Source organism: Hemiscyllium ocellatum, chromosome 9 (genome assembly GCF_020745735.1).
Source record: "Hemiscyllium ocellatum isolate sHemOce1 chromosome 9, sHemOce1.pat.X.cur, whole genome shotgun sequence".
Taxonomy (NCBI): domain Eukaryota; kingdom Metazoa; phylum Chordata; class Chondrichthyes; order Orectolobiformes; family Hemiscylliidae; genus Hemiscyllium; species Hemiscyllium ocellatum.
The window spans coordinates 112942973-112967266 of record NC_083409.1 but is presented as its reverse complement, the minus strand read 5'-3'; the positions used below and the strand labels follow the sequence as shown (position 1 = coordinate 112967266).

General features: G+C 43.4%; 1 protein-coding gene across 1 annotated transcript in view; it reads left to right on the top strand.

Moving 5' to 3' along the window:
• The window catches only part of LOC132819201 (collagen alpha-1(XXIV) chain), a 429304-nt gene that overhangs the window by 107203 nt on the left and 297807 nt on the right, over positions 1-24294 (top strand). The window contains exon 3 of the mRNA XM_060830653.1: positions 9022-10442. Within this exon, the coding sequence (XP_060686636.1) occupies positions 9022-10442 (1421 nt within the window). The remainder of the gene's footprint in view (positions 1-9021; positions 10443-24294) is intronic.

Genomic DNA, 24294 nt, shown 5'->3' with positions numbered 1-24294 from the left:
CTCTCCCCGTGTCTGTGTGGGTTTCCTCCGGGTGCTCCGGTTTCCTCCCACAGTCCAGGTGAATTGGTCATGCTAAATTGCCTGTAGTGTTAGGTAAGGGGTAAATGTAGAGGTATGGGTGGGTTGCGCTTCGGCGGGTCGGTGTGGACTTGTTGGGCCGAAGGGCCTGTTTCCACACTGTAAGTAATCTAATCTAATCTAATCTAATCTTGTCAGAAGTCAGATGACACGAGGTTATAGTCCGACAGATGTATTTGAATTCACAAGCTTTCAGAGCAATGCTCCTTCATCAGGTGCAGTGCATTTGTCAGTTTACCTGAGGAAGGAGCAGTGCCCCAAAAGCTTGTGATTTGGACTATAACCTGGGGTCGTGTGACTTCTGACTTTGTCCACCCCAGTCCAATACCAGCACCACCACATCATGATATATTTGTGTTATACTTTGTTGAGAATGTGAGATTAATACAAGCTGTCGTACTGATTTAATGTTACAATCACTACCTCATGAAATAAAACTGATCTGAACATTTGTGCATCTGATAAAATTAACTTGCATTAGTTGATGCGTTTTCCATTTGTGAAATTGAGGGAGTGCCGCACTGTCGGAGGGTCAGTACTGAGTGAGTGCTGCACTGTTAGAGGGTCAGTACTGAGGGAGTGCTGCACTGCCGGAGGGTCAGTGCTGAGGGAGTGCTGCATTGTCGGAAGGTCAGAACTGAACGAGTGCTGCACTCTCAGAGGGTCAGTACTGAGTGAGTGCTGCACTGTCAGAGGGTCAGCACTAAGGGAGCGCTGCATTGTCAGAGGGTCAGTACTGAGGGAGCGTTTCATTGTTGGAGATGCTGTCCTTCAGTTGAGATTCTAAGCCAAGGTTCTGGCTGCCTTCTCAGTTGTATGTAACTGATCCCTTGGCATTGAGTTAATGAAGAGCAGGGGAGCTTGCCAGAGTCCTGGGCCATCTTTATCCTTAAAGAAACACCTGAACAAATTTGCTGTTTGTGGGAGCTTACTGTGTGCAAATTAGTCTGTGGTTCCTTCTTTGCAATAGTGACAGCATTGGCTGTGAAGTGCTTTGGGATATCCTGCGCTGCTGAAAGGCAACTCTTCCATTTCCTCCTGGAATGTGTCTTCGTAAAGAACATACAGAAGGAACTGTAATGGTTTGTGTTTTGATTTATCCTGAGCAGCTCTGTGACACATCACCCTGCAGGCTGTTCCCAGGGATGCACGCTGAGACAGGTTTCTCCTGCTGCTGCAGGACATGCTTTCATTTTCCCAGCAATCTGCTGTTCCTCCCGTGCAATCAACTGTTGATGTTGGAGTGTGGAAGACTGACACGTTCCAAAGAGATGATCAGCTGAATGAAGCACGTAGTTCTGGGCCAGCTACTGCAGATGTCCAGTGTGTGTCTAGGTCACTTCTTTTGTATAGCAAGAGGCTGAAACCCCTTCCTAACCCATCACCTCCTCCAGACTGACCCCAACAGAAAAAAATTTATGTCATATCAGTGAATCCTGCACAGTAAGCAGAGTAAGACATTCAGAATGCATTGCCCTGCACTTAATGGTTCTGTATTGCACTCTGATCTGTCAAATGGTGGTGCAGCGTTGTAAATTTAGGAAAAATGCATTTGTTTGGAACACTAATTATCTGATCTGACTAGAAGCAACCCAGAAAATGCATTGCAACACTGGGCTGTCAGCCTAGGTTCTGTGTTCTAATGTACATTACAAAACAGCCAAAAATGAACAAGATAAGAATCAGCATGGATACTTAGCTAGGTCTCAGTTAATGCGAGTTTATTTCAGTTATAAAGCTTCAATTCTCCTTCTATTGCAATCTGTAAAAGTGCTCAGGCTTTTCAGCATGACTTTGTGACTGAACTCTGCTCTTGTCATGCTTTCTGACAGGTTTATCTCTTTATTCCGTGATGTATTTGTGACCTACTCAACCCCCACTTCGAAATATCAAAGGATGCCTGAGGTGCTCTGTCCACAGATTTATCACAGTGACTCACGTATCAAATGATGTTAAAGAGGTTTAAGAGTAGCTGTAAGGTGAGATTGTAGTCCAGAAATTGCTGGAGTATGGGGCATCTCACAGAATGGAAGGAATTGAATTGGTTTGCTCATCTTTAAAGCTATCCTGGAAATGCACTGTGCAGTGTCGGAGGTTCACTGATTGTAACTCATTGAAGGAAACTGTGTTCCCAGTCTCAGAATTTCTCTTTGCAAAGCAGCACGAGGAACTGACAATGGCCAGCAAAGGAAACCTGGAGAGTTCAAGTCAAATCAGATACAGAAGGAGAAATAGAGAGAACAAAAGGTTGGATTGAGAGAGAAAAACAATGGAAAATAAAGGCCATAGTAAGAATTTAAAGATTGTAATATAAAAGATAATGACCACTTTTGCCTGGAAGAAAGAGAACTGAATGCATTTTGAAATATTGAGCTTTGTAGCATTGTGCTTTAGGTCAGGATTTGGTGAAAGGCTTGTGTGAGCACCTGGCTCCTATTTCATGGGATGGTCTGTTATTCTGACAATTTGATCTGGGTCTCTTGGGGGCAGTGGGCAGAGCTTTTGTCCTGAATTCCTGGATTAGCCTGCAGAAGGCTGATCCTGTGAGTTTGAATGATTCGAGTGTAGCTGGAATATAGTGTCAGCAGCAGAGAGATGGGAATGTTCATGGGATTATGGACATGAGAGACTGCTCCAGCACTTTATCACGTTGCTCGCACAAATGTTCAATCGCACGGTCAAAGTGTAACCTGAACAGGCAGTCCTCCTGCTGTTAGTGTGCTGCTGTATGTAGCCCCCTATATTGGGATGTTAGAAATACACACCTCCAAGCAACCTGAAAAAATGAGATCGATTCTTGCTGTGATACACAAACACATCCCTACCTGTGGCAGATTGGAAAGGAATAACATTTCTGTATTGTGTTAGATCATTTTTCAGACAAAGTTGAAGTTAAGTTCTTCACATAGAAAGAAATCACAAGTCAGTCGACAGAATTGCAATTCCCAGCAAGACAGTGAATTATCAGGTTCAGGAAGATGGTTGATTCTTATATTCTTACAATAGTAATGCCGCTGGCCTAGTAATCCAGAGACCCAGGTTAAACTCGAGGGCATGAGTTCAAATCCCATCACAGCTGATGGTGAAATTTAAATTCCATTAATAAATCTGCATTCAATTGATTGGTGACCACAGAAACTTTGCCGATTGTCACAAACACCATCTGCTTCTCTAAACCCCTTCAGGGATCAAATATATGCCGATAAAGGGAATACAATAAAGATGTCTAATGAGAGGAATGAAACCAGATAGACAACCTGGCATTGACTAAAGCACAGGAAATGATAATGTCAAGTACAGTCTTATCAACCCAGCAAAGTCCTCCTGGCAGACATCTGGTATCCTGTGCTGTCCCACAGGCTAGTCCACGGAAAGCTGAAGAGCAGCCTTCATGTCAGAATCAGCAGCAGCTGAATCATATTTAACCACAGCCTGTACTCTCATCACCTTGAGAGGCTCTTATGTGTAGTGTCACTACTTCTGAGGCAGGAGTCCTGGGTTCAACTCCCACCTGATCCATGTGATATGTCATAGAGATGTACAGCATGGAAACAGACCCTTCGGTCCAACTCATCCATGCCGACCAGATATCCCAACCCAATCTAGTCCCACCTGCCAGCACCCGGCCCATATCCCTCCAAACCCTTCCTATTCACATATCCATCCAAATGCCTCTCAAATATTGCAATTGTACCAGCCTCCATCACATCCTCTGGCAGCTCATTCCATACACGTACCACCCTCTGCATGAAAAGGTTGCCCCTTAGGTCTCTTTTATATCTTTCCCCTCTCACCCTAAACCTATGCCCTCTAGTTCTGGACTCCCAGACCCCAAGGAAAAGACTTTGCATCTTTATTCTATCCATGCCCCTCATGATTTTGTAAACATCTATAAGGTCACCCCTCAGCCTCCGACGCTCTAGGGAAAACAGTCCCAGCCTGTTCAGTCTCTCCCAATAGCTCAAATCCTCTAATCCTGACAATATCCTTGTAAATCTTTTCTGAACCCTTTCAAGTTTCACAACATCTCTTCGATAGGAAGGAGACCAGAATTGCACGCAATATTCCACCAGTGGCCTAACCAATGTCCTGTACAGCTGCAACATGACCTCCCAACTCCTGTACTCAATACTCTGACCAGTAAAGGAAAGCAAATCAAACGCCTTCTTCACTATCCTATCTACCTGCGACTCCACTTTCAAGGAGCTATGAACCTGCACTCCAAGGTTTCTTTGTTCAGCAACACTCCTTAGGACCTTACCATTAAGTGCATAAATCCTGCTAAGACTTGTTTTCCCAAAATGCAGCACCTCGCATTTATTTAAATGAAACTCCATCTGCCACTCCTCAGCCCATTGGCCCATCTGATCAAGATCCTGTTGGAATCTGAGGTAACCTTCTTCGCTGTCCCCTACACCTCCAATATTGGTGTCATCTGCAAACTTCATCATGAATGGCATGAATAGGATAAATACACCAGGGGAGTGCAGAACTAGAGGTCTGGTGAGAAGGGAAAGTTATAAAAGAGACCTAAGGGGCAACTTTTTCACGTAGAGAGTGGTACATGTATGGCATGAGCTGCCAGAGGAAGTGGTGGAGGCTGGTACGATTGCAACATTTAAGAGGCATTTGGATGGGTATATAAATAGGAAGGATTTGGAGGGATAGGAAGGATTTGGCCGGGTGCTGGCAGGTGGGACTAGATTGGATTATTTTATCTGGTTGGCATGGACGAGTTGGAATGTTTCCGTGCTGTACATCTCTATGAGTCTATAACTCTATATGCTCTGCTGTATAAAGATTCCAACAATATTACTGAAGACCAGTGCTCTAGATCTTGGTGCTCCCCTAGCCAACTGTTCAAGCTACAACACTGGCACCTAGCTGACAAAATGGAGAATTGACCAGGTATGTCCTGTAAACAACATCAGTGATGCCCAGTTTGGGTTCTCTCAGGCCCATTCAGCTCCTGACCTCATTACAGCCTTGGTTCAAACATTGACAAAAGAACTGAATTCCACAGGGGAGATGAGAGTGACAACTCTTGACATCAAGACTGGATTCGACCAAGTGTGGCATCAAGTAGCCCGAGCAAAACTAGAATCAATGGGTATCAGGGGGCAAACTCTCTGCTAGTTGGAGTCATACCTGGCACAATGGTTGTGGTGTTTTGAGGTTTAGTCATCTCAGCTTCAGGACACCTCCGCAGGAGCCCCTCAGGGCAGTGTTCTGGGTCCAACCATCTTCAGCTGCTTCATCAATGACCTTCCCTCCATCATAAGGTCAGAAGTGGGGATGGTCACTGATGATTGTGCAGTGTTCAGCACCAATCACCCTCCACAGACACTGAAGCAGTCCATGTTCAAATGCAACAAAATCTGGGCCAGGCAACTTTTTCATGCAGAGGGTGGTACGTGTATGGAATGAGATGCCAGAGGAAGTGGTGGAGGCTGGTACAATTACAACTTTAAAAAGCATTTGGATGGGTATATGAATAGGAAGGGTTTGGAGGGATATGGGCCGAGTGCTGGCAGGTTGGACAAGATTGTGTTGGGATATCTGGTCGGTCTGGACAGGTTGGACCGAAGGGTCTGTTTCCATGCTTTACATCTCTATGACCCTATCCAGTCTTGGGCCATCACCAATAACAGACAATCCAACCACTGCCCAATGGTGTTACCATAACTGAATCCCCCACTATCAATATTCTTGGGGTTACCATTGTCCAGAAACTCAATTGGACTCACAACAAAAACACAATGGCACCAAAAGCAGATCAAAAGCTGGCAATTCTGCAGTGAATAACGCTGCTCCTGCCTCCCTAAAGCCTGTGCACCATCTACAAAGTACAAGTCAAGTGTATGATGGAATTCTCTCCACTTGCCTGGATGAATGCATCTTCTAAATTCATGACCACTTCTATTGAGAAGGACAAGCGTGGCAGATACCTGGGCAGCACCTCCACCTGCAGGTTCCCTTCCAAGCCACTCACCATCCTGACTTGCAAATACATCGCTGTTTCTTCAGTGTTGCTGGGTCAAAATCCTGAAATTCTCTCCCTAAGGGCAATGTGGGTCTACCTACAGCATACAGACCGCAGCGGTTCAAGAAGGCAGCTCACCCCCACCTTCTCAAAGGGCAACTAAGGACGAGGAATAAATGCTTGCCCCAGCCAGTGATTTCCATGACCCGTTATAAATAAGGACAATTCACTTAAATGTGACAAGTATAAAAGAAAAATAGGGAGACACATGTGTGATATTTGTGTGATGAAACCAACTGAACTGATTGGTTGTGTTTGAAATTAAGGCAGCGTTTTTCTGTAGACAACAGATTTGCGAACACATTGCATGCAGAGGTACACACATCTTGTCTGCTAATAGAATTAAAAACTGTTCAAACCGGTTATATTGAGAGTCTCTTTTTAAACTCAGCAGATATTTGAAGTTGATCTTACTCAGTCCTAACATGCTGTCAAGTTGCTGTCTGAGTCATGAATCATTCCAGGCAGCTGGTACAATCACCTTGTCATTTCAGTGAGTCACTCAGCAGCATCGTGATGTCAGTCTGTGCAATTTCAGTTCTCACTGAGGGGCTGAGGGAAGTTTTCCTGCTCCACACCCTTTCCTGCACTCTGCTCCTCAATTTATGGTGATCACTGATAAGACAATGATTTGAAAATTCTCACCTGTGTTTTTGAATCTGACCATGACCTTGCTCCCTTCCTAACTCCAGAACTTCTCCCAGCTCGATAGCTCTCCGAGATCTCCTCTTTCCTTCAATTCTGACCTCATGAGCATCCCTCAATAATAACAACGTTCGTTTTGTGTGTGAATGGAATGAGCTGCCAAAAGAAGTGGTAGACATGAGTACAGATACAACATTTAAAAGACATTCACACAGGGACATGAATGGGAAAGGTTTAAAGGGGTATGGGCCAAATGCAGGCAAGTGGAGCTAGTTTTCTCTGGCAAAGCTGGTCAATTTGGACTGGTTGGACCAAAGGCTGTTTCCATGTTGTATGGACATGCCTGGATCCTCATTCCTTCCTTTAACTTCTCCAAATTTCTACCTCACTTTCCTCCTTTATGCAGCTTCCAATAACCTACCGCTTTGACCAAGCAGTTTTTAAATCCTATATATTTACCTTGATGGGCTGAATGGCCTACTCATGTTCTTATGTCCTATCTCTTGGTGCCAAATTTTGCTTTGTAATCACTTCTTCAAAGAATTCCAGGATGTTTTACCACATCAAAGAAATGTAAGTTGTTATTGCTGTGGCCAATCAGCCCTGCTGTGCATTGCTATCCCATCGACACTGAGTTGCTACTCCACTCTGACACCATCAGCCCATCAGTAGCCTCATCCCCTCTTACCCACCCAAAATAATCCCCTCTTACCCATTCAGAATCTGAACCAGCAGGGTTACATTTCATCTTTAAGAACATCAGTCAATGAAAATATAAATGGTGGCAAATGGATTTCACTGCAGGCAAATGGGAGGTGATCCATTTTGATGGTCACAATCTAAGAATGAGGGGTAAGCCATTCAGGACTGAGATGAGGACAAATGTCTTCACTCAGAGAGCTGTTAACCTGTGGAATTCTCTCCCATAGGAAGCTGTTGGAGCCAGTTCTCGAGAGAGATTCTAGAGGGAGCTGGATGTGACCCTTACAGCTAAAGGGATCATAGAGAATGGGGAGAGGGCGGGATTAGGATACTGAAATTGAATGATCAACCGTGATCATATTGAGTGGTGGAACTGGCTTGAAGGGCCAAATGGCCTATTCCTGCATCAATTTTCTATGTTTCTATGGTTATATTTTTCTAAAAAGGAAAAAACATGGATTCTCTGAAGCGTAAAACTAGCAGATTTTGAAACATACTTTGTGATCTGGTGTAACAGGCCATTAAAACCATCAGGTATACAAAATAATTTAAAAATGAACGGGGATGCTGGCCTTTGTATCTAGAGAAGGGGGGATTAATGAGAAATAGGAACAGCCCCTGGACCCTGCCATTCCATCTAATAACTTCATGGCTGATCTGATTTCAGCTTCTTTCCTGCCCACCTCCTGGATAACTTTTGACTCCTTAATGCAACAAAAATCTCAGCCTTAATGACCCAGCCTCTACTATTCTCTGGTGAAGAAACTTCCCAGAGATTAACAGCCTTGTCTTGGAGAAGAAGTTCCTCTTCACTTTCTACATCAATGGAAGGTGCCTTATTTTAAAATGGTGCCCCTTAATCCTGGATTCCCCCACCAGGGAACAGATTCGTTAAACTCTCTCAGCGTCTTTACTCCAAGAAAGTTGCCTCCTATACTTCTAACCTTCAAACTGGGTACAAATCCAAACTGCTTGACCTTTCCTCATGAGACAAACACCTCATCACAACAGTCAGCCCAATGTACCTTCTGTGAGCAGCTTCCAATGTAACTATTTCCTTCCTAAGTGCAGAGGCCATAACTGTACAGTACTCCAGATGCAGTCTCACCAAAGCCCTGCACCATTTTAGCAAATCCTTCCTACATCCACATTCCATCCCCTCACTATAAAGACTAATTTACCTTCCTAGTTACTTTCAGTAACGCCATGTTAATGTTTTGTGATTCACGTACAAAGGCCGTCACTAAGTAATCCAACTCGGGAACTCTGGAGAAAATTCCTTACTGAGAAAGATGTGAGAATGTGGAGCTCACTGCCATAGGGAGTGGTTGAGCTGAACAATGTAGATACTATTGAAGAATGAGAGTAAATGGACTAGAAACGCACTTTGATGGGGTGACATGGAGAGGGAATGGGGGATGGCTCATGTGGAGGCAAAGTAGCAGCATGGAGCAGCTCAGCTGAACGGCCTGGGTCTGCGCTGTCAAATTGTATGTTATGTGACTTAGATTAACACATGACACATTTTCATTGTGTTTTTTTTTTAATTTTAGGTGTAGACATTCTCCAAAAACTTGGTCTTACAGACGATGGAACACGCTCTTCATCAGGATCACCTTCCCAACAACCATCGCTCTCGCTACCTCGGGGAATCACAGCAACAGAGAATGGCATTATTCTGTCAAGTGACGCACACATTGAAGCTGCAGTCACAAGCATAATGCCATTAGACACCAGCAATGACTTCACTATACTTGTTAGTCTCTGCTCTCATCGAGTCAACAACGCTTTCCTCGTTAGTATTAGAAATAAGAACAGACTGCAGTTTGGTGTACAGGTTTTACCAAGAAAATTAGTTGTGTATGCTGCTGAGAAGCAATCTGTATATTTTGCATATAATGCTCACAATGGGCAATGGCATTCATTTGCCATTTCAATTAAAGGCAAAACTGCTACATTTTCTTCCGATTGTGGGGAGAAGCTCATCAGTAAGGAGCTGCTCGTCAAACCACAGAAATTTGTTTCCGGCAGCAAGTTCACCTTAGGAAGGATGAACTGGAATGCAGTTCCATTTGAAGGTGTCTTGTGTCAGCTGGATATTTATCCCGATGCACAAGCTTTGTTGAACTATTGCAATTACATGAAGAAGCAATGTCGCCTGGCTGACACTTACCGATCCCTGTCACCCTCACTTTCCACTACATCTCCCGAAGTTACCAACTCAAGCTTGGGAGACACAAGATCTTCACTGAGTGAAGAGATGCAAGGAAGTTCAACACCAACATCAACCCATACCACAAGTACACATGGACAAAATATTACTGATGAAGATGAATATTTAGGCCACTCATTAGATGGAGTTGTTGAAACCAATACTCAAAGGAACTTGGAAGAATCAAAGATTTTGACCCAATTACCTCCAACGTCAACCCCTCATTTCAATGATACAACAAGATCGCACTCATGGACTGACTCAAGGCTTGACTCTGACCCTGTCCAGGTTCTCCTTGACCGAACTTCCAACTCAAATGTGAGAAAATTCAAAGAATTGTCCAGCAGGGAAGGAGCTGAATCGAAAGCAGATCAATCTGAAAATGTTACGGAGAATGGAAATGCAGAGAATTCAAAGATTTCTGATGAAGATTTCTCACCCTTGACTTCGCTGCTGAAACAACCCACGATAAAAGAAAGCCTTAGAAATGTAAACCACCCTGAGGTCACAAAGGAAATTTCAGACCAGCTTCTTGAAATACAGATGATCAATGCAACACTGTACAGAACATCAACAGACACCTCTTCACTAAATCAGAACAGTTTATGGGATGAGAACGGTTACTCGCCTGTGGACTCAGATCACAACGTGGAAAATTCACAAGAAATTGATATTGAAAACTACGATTACGATTATGAAGACTTCCTCGATTATTTAGATTATGAAGGCTTACCTGGGCCAAAGGGGGATCCAGGACCACCTGTAAGTCTTTTGAATAAATTCAACCAGTGATCCATACATGCTCATCAAAAAGGTCTCAAGGAATGGTATTTACGATTGTGAAAGAGTTGAAAATGATAAAGGTAGAGCAGATGTTAATTATGTATTCATGGGTTCAAAACGAGAAACCATAAGTGTAGCAAAATCCCTAAGAAATCTGTCTGAGCATTCAGGAGAACATCTTTATCCAGAGAGTGGGGAGAATGTGGAATTTACTGTCACATGGAATGGTTGAAATATGTTATTGTATCCATGTGAAATCGTATTGATCTATAACTCTATTCGTGTGTGTGTGTGTGTGTGTGTGGTTGCCACTTGTGATTTTACAGTTTGAGAAATGGAATCATTTCATATCTTTTTAGCCACTTCATAAAATGCCAGCAGTTGTGATGAGGTAAAAACAATGACTGCAGATGCTGGAAACCAGATTCTGGATTGGTGGTGCTGGAAGAGCACAGCAGTTCAGGCAGCATTGGATGCTGCCTGAACTGCTGTGCTCTTCCTGCACCACTAATCCAGAAAGCAGTTGTGATGAGGCAAGAACAGACAAGGGCTGTCCAAGGTGTCACAAACATTCTTTAAAAAAATATGGTGATTGTAAATTCTGTGCTATGGTTCAGGAAGTCCATAAGAGCATAAGACATAGGAGTGGAAGTAAGGCCATTTGACCCTTCGAGTCCACTCTGTCATTCAATCATGGCTGATGGGCATTTCAACGCCACTTACCCGCACTCTGCCCATATTCCTTAATTCCTTGCGATTAGATATTCCCAGAGGCTCTCTCTGAGGATTCTAACACAAGTCTTAGTGATGTTGACGTTAGGAGAAAGTGAGGACTGCAGTTGCTGGAGATCAGAATTGAAAAGTGTGGTGCTGGAAAAGCACTGCCAGTCAGGCAGCATCCGAGGAGCAGGAGAGTCGATGTATTGAGCATAAACTCTTCAGTGCTTACGCTTAAAATGTTGACTCTCCTGCTCCTCAGATGCTGCCTGACTGGCTGTGTTTTTCCAGCACCACACTTTTCGACTCTGATGTTGACGATAAAACAGGAGGCAGGCTTGATATATTTTCACTCGTGGGATGTGGGTGTCACTTGCTGGACCAGCATTTTGTTTCTTGTCTCTAGTTGCCCCTTGAGAAGGTGGTGGTGAGCTGCCTTCTTGAACTGCTGCAGTCCATGTGGTATAAGTAGTACCACAATTCCTTCGGGAGGGAATTCCAGGATTTTGACCCAATGATAGTTTAGGAATGGCTGAATCATCAGTGGCTTGGAGGCTAACTTGCCATGTATCTGCTGCCTTTGTCCTTCTAGATGGAATGGTCACGGGTTTGGAAGATGCTGTCTAAGGATCTTTTGTGAGTTTCTGCAGTGCATCTTGAAGATAGTACACACTGCTGCTACTGAGCGTCGGTGGTGGAGGGAGTGGATATTTGTGGATGTGGTGCCAATCAAGCGGGGACTGCTTTGTCCTGGATGGTGTCGAGCTTCTTGAGTGTTGTTGGAGCTGCCCCCATCCAGGCAAGTGGGGAGTATTCCATCACACTCCTGACTTGGGCCTTGTAGGTGGTGAACAGGCTTTGGGGAGTCAGGAGGTGACTTACTGCAGGATTCTGACCTGCTCTTGTAGCCACTAGGTTTAAGTGGTGAATCTAATTGAGCTCCTGGTCAATGGTAACCCCCAAGGTGTTGATATTAGGGAATTCAGTGACCTATAGTGATTTGCACTGAACTGTAACAATCTACACAATCTATATCAATCTACATTTATCTCTATCATTCTCTACTAATCTGTAACAATCTGCACTGATCTATGTCCACCTGTAGTGATCTGTAACAATCTATGATGGTCCATATCATCAATGAACACTGATGTGCATCAATCTACAGATATATGTCATTACATAGTGACCTAAATCAATCTACACTGATCTATATCGCACCACAGTGACTTGTATCAAACTACAAAGATCTACATCAATGTATACAGATTTATAGGCAAAAGTGAGAACTGCAGATGCAGGAGATTAGAGGCAAGATTAGAGTGGTGCTGGAAAAGCACAGCAGGTCAGGCAGCATCCAAGGAGCAGGAAAATCGACATTCCAGGCAGGAATACTTTATCAGGAATGGCTCTCCCTGATGAAGGGCCCCTGCCCGAAACATCAACTTTCCTGCTTCTCGGATGCAGCCTGACCTGCGATGCTTTTCCAGCACCACTCTAATCTTGACTGTGTACAGATTAATATCAAGCCACACTGATACATATCAATTCAGAGTGTTTAGCATCAATCTCCTAATCTGCATCAATCTAGTGATCAATATGACTCTATATAGATCTATAATAATCCACAGTGATCTATGTCAATCTACTGTTACACATACTTAATATATTTCAAGCTACACTCATGTGACTCAATCCATGGTGACCTATATCACTGTAATCTGATTTGTATCAATCTACACTAACCTATATCGATCTGCAATGATCTATGTCAATCTGAAGTGATCAATCCCAATGTAACCTGAACAATATCACTGCATAGCAATTCATTCCAGTCAGTACCAATCTATATCATTCTGCACAGATCACTATCAATCTTCATTGATCTATATCAACCTACATCATTCAGCATTAATCTGTACTTTTCTAATATATACTCACCTTAATCAATCTACACATACTGACTATGTATCAATCTATATGGATCTATATTAATCTACAATGATCTACACCAATCTCCGTTGATTTGTATCAATGAAAACCTGTGTATATTAATGTACAGTGATGCACAAAATGGATACAGATGGATATCAATGTGCACTGATCTATAATAATCTGTCGTGTTCAATATCAATCAACACTAATCTATAGCAATGTAGTAATCCATCTCGATCAAGAGTGTTCAATATCAATTTACACTGATCTATATCAATGCACAGGCATTCATAGCAGTCTGTACAGATCAATATCAACTTCATTGTGGAGCTCATTGAGTGTGAGTTCCCTTGACCTCTTGGTATTATTGCTGGACTGGTAATCCAGACACTCCCTGGGGACCCAGGTTCAAATCCCACCATGGCAAATGGTGGATAAAAATCCGAAATTAAGAGTATACTCATGATCATGAATCCATCATCAATTGTTTGGGGAAAAACCCACTTGGTTTGCTAAAGTCCTCCAGGGGAAGGAAACTGCCATCCTTACCTGGTCTGGCCTACATGTGACTCCAGACCCACAGCAATGTGGGTGGCGGTTTCCTTCTGTTAGGGATAAGTAATAAATGCTCTCATCCCATAAATGAATAAAAAAACATTAATCTGCATTGATTTATCTGTACCAATCTACAGTGACCTATATTAATCCACACTGATCACATCAGTCGAGATAAATTTGCACTATTCTCTGCCGATCTTCAGTGGCCCATGTCAAGCTAAACTGAGTAATATTAATCTATTGCTGTCTACACCAATGTTGTAGTCATAATCTTACCAGATCCATAGGGCTACTTGCTCATTAAAGAGAGGTGACTTAACCTGAGGGGCCATCACTATATCTCAAGAAAGGCGCGAGGTTGAGAAGGAGAGTCCTTCATGGTAGCATCAACCTGTGCAGGAATTGAGCTAACACTGTTAGCAACACATAGCTTCACAAACCAACTATCCAGCTAACTGAACTACACTAACTCCACATCAATCTACAATGATATATCTCAATTAACATTGATTTGTAACAACCTCTAACAATCTACATTAATCTAAAGTGACCCATATAGATTGACACTATATCAATATGTATCAATCCGTTTCATAGAACATAGAACATACAGCAGTACAGCACAGAACAGGCCCTTCAGCCCACGATGTTGTGCCGACCATTGATCCTCATGTAAGGTAAACCTAATGTACGAACCTTCAAATTTCTGTGACCATATGCATGTCCAGCAGTTTCTTAAATATCCCCAATGACCTCACTTCCACAACTGCTGCTGGCAACACATTCCATGCTCCCACAACTCTCTGTGTAAAGAGCCCGCCTCTGACATCCCCTCTATACTTTCCGCCAAACAGCTTCAAACTATGACTCTTCATGTTAACAATTTCTGTCCTGGGAAATAGTCTCTGTCTATCAACTCTATCTATGCCTCTCATTATCTTGTACACCTCAATTAGGTCCCCTCTCTTCCTTCTTTTTTCCAATGAAAATAGTCCGAGCTCAGTCAACCTCTCTACATAAGATAAGCCCTCCATTCCAGGCAGCATCCTGGTAAACCTCCTCTGAACCCTCTCCAAGCATCCACATCTTTCCTATAATAGGGCAACCAGAACTGGACACAGTATTCCAAGTGCGGTCTAACCAAAGTTTATATCTAGAGTTGCAACAAGATCTCACAGCTCTTAAACTCAATCCCCCTGTTAATGAAAGCCAAAACACCATATGCTTTCTTAACAACCCTGTCCACTTGGGTGGCAATTTTAAGGGATCTATGTACCTGCACATCAAGACCCCACTGTTCATCCACACTGCCAAGAATCCTATCCTTAATCCTGTACTGAGCTTTCAAATTTTACCTTCCAAAATGCATCACCTCGCATTTATCCAGGTTGAACTCCATCTGCCACCTCTCAGCCCACCTCTGCATCCTGTCAATGTCCTGCTACAGCCTATAACAGCCCTCTATACTGTCAACGACACCTCCAACCTTTGTGTCATCTGCAAACTTGCTGACCCATCCTTCAATCCCCTCATCCAAGTCATTAATAAAAATTACAAAGAGTAGAGGCCCAAGAACAGAGCCCTGTGGAACACCACTCACCACTGCTTCCAGGCAGAATACTTTCCTTCCACTACCACTCGCTGTCTTCTGTCGACCAGCCAATTCTGTATCCAGACAGCTAAATTTCCCTGTATCCCATTCCTCCTGACCTTCTGAACGAGCCTACCATGGGGAACCTTATCAAGTGCCTTAGTGAAGTCCATATACACCACATCCACTGCTCGACCCTCATCAATGTGTCTAGTAACATCCTCAAAGAACTCAATAAGATTTGTGAGGCATGACCTGCCCCTCACAAAGCCGTGCTGACTGCATTTAATCAAGCCATGCTCTTCCAGATGGTCATAAATTCTATCCCTTAGAATCCTTTCTAACACCTTGCAGACGACAGACGTGAGACTGACTGGTCTGTAATTGCCGGGGATTTCCCCATTTCCTTTCTTGAAGAGAGGAATTACATTTGCCTCCCTCCAGGTATGACTCCAGTGGAGAGCGAGGATGCAAAGATCTTCGCAAGTGGCAAAGCAATCACATTTCTCGCTTCCCAAAGCAACCGAGGACAAATTTGGTCTGGCCCTGGCGACTTGTCAATCTTAATGCTTGTCAAAGTTTTCAGCACATCACCTTCCTCAGTCTCTATCCATTCCAGCATGCTTACCTGCTCTTCAAAGGTTTCATTCACTACAAGGTCCTTTTCTTTAGTAAAGACAGAAGCAAAAAACTCATTTAGGGCTTCCCCTACCTCCTCAGACTCTATACACAAGTTCCCTATGCTATCCCTACTCTTTCTTTGATCATTTTCTTATTCCCCACAAATGTGTAAAATGCTGTTGTGGTTCTGTTTGCCGAGCTGGGAGTTTTTGTTGCAAACGTTTCGTCCCCTTTCGTCCCCCATGGTAGGCTAATGCTAAAACTTCGGAGGTATGGCATTGAGGATACATTAGAGGTTTGGATTAGGAATTGGCTGGCTGGAAGGAGACAGAGGGTAGTAGTTGACGCTAGCAGTTACTAGCGGTGTACCACAAGGATCTGTTTTGGGACCATTGCTTTTTGTTATCTTTATAAATGATCTAGAGGAAGGACTTGAAAGCTGGGTAAGCAAGTTTGCGGATGACACAAAAGTCGGTGGAGTTGTGGATAGTGAGGAAGGAAGTGGTAGGTTACAGCGGGATATAGATAAGTTGCAGAGCTGGGCGGAAATGTGGCAAATGGAATTCAATGTAGCTAAGTGCGAAGTCGTTCACTTTGGTAGGAATAACAAGATGATGGATTACTGGGCTAATGGTAGGCTACTTGGTAGTGTGGATGAGCAGAGGGATCTTGGTGTCCATGTACACAGATCTCTGAAAGTTGCCACCCAGGTAAATAGTGCTGTGAGGAAGGCATATGGTGTACTGGGCTTTATTGGCAGAGGAATTGAGTTCCGGAGTCCTGAGGTCATGTTGCAGTTGTATAAGACTCTGGTGCGGCCTCATCTGGAGTATTGTGTGCAGTTTTGGTCGCCATACTATAGGAAGGATGTGGAAGCTTTAGAACGAGTGCAGAGGAGGTTTACCAGGATGTTGCCTGGAATGGTAGGAAAATCTTATGAGGAAAGGCTGAGGCACTTGGGGCTGTTCTCATTGGAGAAGAGAAGGTTTAGGGGAGATCTGATAGAAGTGTATAAGATGATTAGGGGTTTAGATAGGGTAGATACTAAGAACCTTTTACCGCTAATGGAGTCAGGTGTTACTAGGGGACATAGCTTTAAATTAAGGGGTGGTAGGTATAGGACAGATGTTAGGGGTAGATTCTTCACACAGCGGGTTGTGAGTTCATGGAATGCCCTGCCCGTATCAGTGGTGAACTCTCCTTCTTTATGGTCATTTAAGCGGGCATTGGATAGGCATTTGGAAGTTATTGGGCTAGTATAGGTTAGGTAGGATTCGGTCGGCGCAACATCGAGGGCCGAAGGGCCTGTACTGCGCTGTATCCTTCTATGTTCTATGTTCTAAAAACTCCCATCTCGGTGAACAGAAGCACAACGACGAGCTCCCGAGCTACAAATCTTCTCGCAAACTTTGAATGTATAAAATGCCTTCGGATTCTCCCTAATCCTTCCTGCCAAGCCTTTTTTGTGCCCCCTCCTGGCTCTCCTCAGACCATTTTTGAGCTCCTTCCTCGCCTGCCTGTAATCCTCTAGAGCTGAGCAAGACCCTTGCTTCCTCCACCTATGTAAGCTACCTTCTTTCTTTTGATGAGAAGCTCCTCCGCTCTCGTCATCCAAGGTTCCTTTATCTTACCCCTTCTTGCCTGTCTCAGAGGAACACATTTATACATCACTCGCAACAACTGTTCCTTAAACAGTCTCCACATGCCTGCTGTGCCCTTTCCATGGAGCAATTGCACCCAGTCCATGCTTTCCAACTCACGTCTGATAGCATCATAGTTTCCTTTTCCCCAATTAAATATCCTCCCATTCTGCCTGCTTCTCTCCTTCTCCATAGCTATGTAGAATGTGAGGCAGTTGTGGTCACTATCACCAAAAAGCTCTCCCACCGCAAGATCTGACACCTGCCCCGGCTCATTGCCGAGTACCAAATCCAAAATGGCCTCTCTCATCATCAGCCTGTCAACGTACTGAGTTAGGAAACCCTCCTGAACACACCTTACAAAAACAGCTTCTTCCAAACCATCTGCTCGAAGGACGTTTCAATCAATATTGAGAAAGTTAAAGTCACCTATGACAACAACCCTACTACATTCACACTTTTCCAAAATCTGCCGACCTATGCTTTCTTCAATCTCCCTGCTGCTATTGGGGGGCCTGTAGTAAACCCCTAATGAGGTGACTGCTCCCTTACTGTTCCTAATTTCCACCCATACTGACTCAGTAGGCAGACCCTCTTCGACAATGGTAACTTCTGTAGCTGTGATACCCTCTCTGATTAGTAGTGCTACACCCCCTCCTCTTTCTCCCCCCTCCCTATTCTTTTTAAATGCTCTAAACCCATGTCTCTGTTATGGCCACAACATCATAGCACCAGGTACTGATCCATGGTCTAAGTTCATCACTTTTATTCCTGATACTCCTTGCATTAAAGCAAACACACTTTAACCGATCCCTTGGTTCTTTCCCAGGAATTTCCTTCCCACTGGCTGCACTACCTCTTTCTATTGCCTCATCTCCATCAACTCTCACCTCCAGTATACAGCACAGGTTCCCCCCCCCTGCCATACTAGTTTAAACCCTCCTGAACCACTCAAGCAAACCTTCCACCCAGGACATAGGTCCCCTTCCAGTTCAGGTGCAACCCGTCCTTCTTGTACAGGTCCCACCTTCCCCAGAAGGCATCCCAATTATCTACATATCTGAAGCCCTCCCTCCTACACCAGCTGCGCAGCCACGTATTAAGCTGCGCCCGCTCCCTCTTCCTCGCCTTGCTATCTCATGGCACTGGGAATAAACCAGAGAACACTACTCTGTTCGTCCTGCTCTGCAGCTTCCACCCTAACTCCCTGAAATCGCTTTTTATATCCTCAATCCTTTTCTTAGCTATATCATTAGTGCCAATATGTAACATGATTTCTGGCTGTTCGCCCTCCCCTTTTAGAACCTTATACATCCGATCGGAGACGTCCCGGACCCTGGCACCAGGGAGGCAACCTTCCGGGAATCCTGATCCTGACCACAAAATCTCCTGTCACTTCTCCTCACAATTGAGTCTCCTACCACGAGCGCTTTTCTGTTCTGCCCCCTTCCCTTCTGGGCCACAGTGTCAGGCTCAGTGCCAGAGAACTGACCACTATGGGTGTCCTCTGGTAGGTCACCCCCCCCAGCAGTATCCAAAACGGTATACTTATTGCTGATGGGAATGTCCACAGGGGATCTCTGCACTGTCTGTCTGTCCCCTTTCCTCCCCCTAACTGTAACCCATCTATCCTTATCCTGAGCCTCAGGAACGACCAACTGCCGGTAACTCCTCTCAATTGTCCCCTCAGTCTCCCGAATGACCCGCAGTTCATCCAGCTCCAGCTCTAATTTCCTAACACGGTTTCCAAGGAGCTGGAGTTTCATTCTACACCAACTGACGCAATCTGCAATAAACTATAACAACTTAGACTGACCTCTATCAATCTGTACTGACCGATTCCAACCTCCACCGATCTATATCAATTTATGTTTCTCTGTTTTAATCTGCATTCATCTAAATTGAACCAACGAGATCTATATCAATCCATGCTCTTCTAGATATGAATCTGCACTGATCAATACTGACAAGGCCCATGGGGAATTACAACTGATCTCCTCATGAAGCTCATTCTCTATGAGTAAAACAAGCAATGGCCTCCCCTTCTGGCTCATCACCTGAGCCCCGTCCCACCTGCTTCAGGGGTATGCAGTAACATCTCTGAGCAGGTTTATTCGAAAATATCATGAAACAGACCCATTTCTGCCCCTCTTCCACAGTTACCTCCCTATGTGGGTGACATTGGTGAGGAAGCATGCAGTGTACATCAATGCTATCGATGCCTTCAGAGACGGGTGGACACCATGGGGTTCTGAGGATTTATTTCCCCGTCCAACTCCATTGATTTCATCCCTTCTCACTCTCCATACTCATTCCTCCCCCACCTCATTTCTGAAGGTTCACATTGTCCCATATAGACTTTGCATGGAAATTTCTATTTGGCTGCAGAGGTGATGGTGGTTTAATAATTAATAATCAAAAAAGTCACAGGGATTTGGTGATGGGAAAGTCATTCGGCTGTGCGTGGTAACTCTTCTGATTGTTTTTAAAAAACAGACACATTGAGTGTGCTTGTAGCACTGTGGTAGTGTCCATTCCTCAAGACCAGGAGGCTCAGATTCAAGTCCCAGAAATATGTGTTAGCATCTCTGAATAGGTTGATTAGAGAAATCAGATAAAACAGACCCATGACCATAACAGGCTCCAAGTGTAAATTTCTAATTGGCTACACAGGTGACTTACTGATCAGTGCAACATTTTAGCAAATCTTCTCTGCTCTCTCTCCAGCACAATTCCGTACTCCCTGTAATGCGGTGACCAGAATTGTACACAGTACTCCAGCTGTGGCCTTACCAGAGCCTTAACAGTTTCATCATTAAATCTCTACTTTTGTATCTATACCCCTGTCAATGAAGGACCACAGTGTTTTTTCCTTTCCCACTTTGTCTCCCAATATTGCCACTTGAGGGACCTGTACACTTGTATGCCAAGTACTCTGTTATATACCCATCTCAGCATGTTCCCATTTATTGTGTATCCCTTTTACTGTTTGACCTCCGTAAATACATTACTTCACACTTATCAGAGATGAACTCCATTTACCAATTTCCTGCGCACTCCACCTATATCATTTTGGAGCTTACAGTTATCCTTACAGAGGCCTATAAAATCATGAGGAGCATGGTTGGGGTGAAAAATCAAGGTCTTTTCCCCAGCGTGAGGATTTCAATAATAACTCAGTCTACACTGATCTGTATCAATCTAAATGAACTTACATGAATCTTTACCAATTTCTAATCATCAGCACTGAACTATAACCATCTACAGCGGTTTGGATCAATCTACACTGATCTATATCAATCTGCACTGACCTATATCAATCTATACATATCAAATAAATCAGTATTGATCTATTTTCTTCTACTGTGATTTATATCAATTATTTATTGACCTATATCAATCTACAGCAATCTATATCAATCTACACTGATCTACGTCAAACTTTGAGAGTTACATATTAGCCAGGAAAGACCTGAAGAGAGAGCTAAGAAGAGCCAGGAGGGGACATGAGAAGTCATTGGCAGATTGGACCAAGGAAAACCCTAAAGCTTTCTATTGGTGTAAAAGAATGACTAGAGAAAGACTAGGACCAATCAAGGATAGTAGTGGGAAGTTGTGCGTGGAGGCTGTGGAGATAGGGGAAGCGCTAAATGAATATTTTTCACCAGTATTCACACTGGAAAAAGACAATGTTGTTGAGGAGAATAATGAAATACAGGCTACTAAACTAGACAGGATTGAGGTTCACAAGGAGGGAGTGTTAGCAATTCTGGAAAGTGTGAAAATGGATAAGTCTGCTGGGCCGGATGGGATTTATCCTGGGATTCTCTGGGAAGCGAAGGAGGAGATTGCAGAGCCATTGGCTTTTATCTTTATGTCGTCATTGTCTACAGGAGTGGTGCCAGAAGACTGGAGGATAGCAAATGTTGTCCCCTTGTTCAACAAGGGGAGTAGAGACAACCGTGGTAATTATGGACCAGTAAGCCTTATTTTGGTTGTGGGTAAAGTGTTGGAAAGGGTTATAAGAGATAGGATTTATAATCGTCCAGAGAGGAATAAGTTGATTAGGGATAGTCAGCATGGTTTTGCAAAGGGTAGGTCATGCTTCACAAACCTTATTGAGTTCTTTGAGAAGGAGACCAAACAGATGGATGAGGGTAAAGCAGTTGATGTGGTGTATATGGATTTCAGTAAGGTGTTTGATAAGGTTCCCCATGGTAGGCTATTGCATAAAATTTGGAGGCATGGGATTGAGAGTAATTTAGCAGTTTGGATCAGAAGTTGGCTAGCTGAAAGAAGACAGAGGGTGGTGGTTGATGGGAAATGTTCATTCTGGAGTTCATTTATTAGTCGTGTATGGCAAAGATCTGTTTTGGGGCCACTGCTGTTTGTCATTTTTATAAATGATCTAGATGAGGGCGTAGAAAGATGAGTTCAGAAATCTGGTAGGGTTGTGGGTAGGGTTGGTAGGTTGTGGATAGTGCTGAAGGATGTTGCAGGTTATAGAGGGACACAGATAAGCTGCAGGGCTGGGTAGAGAGGTGGCAAATAGAGTTTAACGCGGAGAAGTGTGAGGTGAATTGAATGGCAGACATATTGAATTGAATTGAATTGAATTTATTGTCATGTGTACTGAGGCACAGTGAAAAGCTTTGTCGTGTGAGAAATACAGGCAGATCATAGCATACATAAGTAAATAATAGGTAAACGGCGGCAAAAACAAAAACACAGGTACAGATGAATGTTAAGAGTTTGTGAGTCTGTTCAGTATTCTAACAACAGTACGGTAGAACTGTTAGGAAACCGGCTGGTGTGTGTATTCAAGCTTCTGTACCTTCTCCCCGATGACAGAGGTTGTAGAAAAACATTGTCAGGGTGGGATGGATCTTTGAGAATGCTGGCGGCTGAGTAAATGCCAAATTTCCTCAGCTGCTGGGCCTTTGTAACCAGTGCGTCCACGTGAATAGCCCAAGAAAGCTTGTTGTGGATGACTACTCCAAGGGGCCTGAAACTCTCCACTCATTCCACCCTCTGTAAAGGGGGGCATGAGTAACATCCCGCTAATTCACTTTGGAAGGAGCAACAGGAATACAGACTACTGGGCCAATGGTAAGATTCTTGGTAGTGTGGATGAGCAGAGAGATCTCGGTGTCCATGTACATAGATCCCTGAAAGTTGCCACCCAGGTTGATAGCTTGAAAATGTGTTGCTGGAAAAGCACAGCAGGTCAGGCAGCATCAAAGGAACGGGAGAATCGACGTTTCGGGCATAAGCCCTTCTTCACCCAGGTTGATAGGGTTGTTAAGAAGGCATATGGTGTGTTAGCTTTTATTGGGAGAAGAATTGAGTTCTGGAACCATGAGGTTATGCTGCGGCTATACAAAACTCTGGTGTGGCTGCACTTGGAGTACTGCATGCAGTCTGCTCGCCGCATTATAGGAAGGATGTGGATGCATTGGAGAGGGTTCAGAGAAGATTTACCAGGATGTTGCCTGGTATGGAGGGAAGGTCTTCTGAGGAAAGGCTGAGGGACTTGAGGCTGTTTTCGTTAGAGAGAAGTGACTTAATTGAGGCATAGAAGATAATCAGAGGGTTAGATAGGATGGACTGTGAGAACCTTTTCCTCGGATGGTGATGGATAGCTTTAAATTGAGGGTTGATAGATATAGGACAGATATCAGAGGTAGTTTCTTTACTCAGAGTAGTAGGGGCATGGAACGCACTGTCCGCAACAGTAGTAGACTTGCCAAATTTAAGGGCATTTAAATGGTCATTGGATAAACTTATGGATGAGAATGGAATAGTGTAGGATAGACGGGCTTCAGATTGGTTCCACAAGTCAGTGCAACATCGAGGCCTGAAGGGCCTGTATTGCACTGTAATGTTCTATGTTCTAAACTGTACTGATCTGTATAAATCTGCACTGAGCTATTTTAATCAACACTGATCTATATCAATTTACACTGTTTGGAATCAGTCTGTATTGATCTATACCAATATTTATAAATTTACGTAAATCTGCACTGATCTACATCAATTGACTGATGTATATCAATTTACAGACCTATTTCAATCTCTGCTCAATCAATATCTGTACCAATTTATATAAATGTGCAATAATCTTTTTTAAGCTGCATTGATCTACATTAATCTTTACTAATCACTGATGTAGATCACTGTAGATTCATATAGATCAATGAATATTGCTCTAGATCAGTGGAGATTGTTATAAATCACTATATATTGACACAGATCGCAGTAGATTGAATCAAATTGATGTAGATAGTTTCAGATAATTATAGATTTATACAAAACAATGTGTATTGATCTTGGATCAGTGTTTATTGATATAAATTGATATTGGTCAGTGCACATTTATGTAGATTTGGTATAGATTGATGTAAATCCATACATATTGATATAGATCACTGTACCATATAAATATCCACTTATCAACTTTAATCTACAGCGATCTATATTACTCTACAGTGATCTATGTCAATGTATATTGATCTGTATCAATAGACTGTGATTGACATCAATCTATATGGATCTGAATCAATCTACTGTGATCTCTATCACTCAACAGTGATCTTTATCATCTACAAAGATCTGAATCAAACTGCACTTATCTGTATCAACCTGCACTGCCCTATGTCAATCTACACTGAACAATATAATTCTACAGTGATTGATATCAATCTACACTGCTCTGTATCAATCTAGATTGATCTATTTCTATCTACCGTAATCTATATCAATTTGAAAT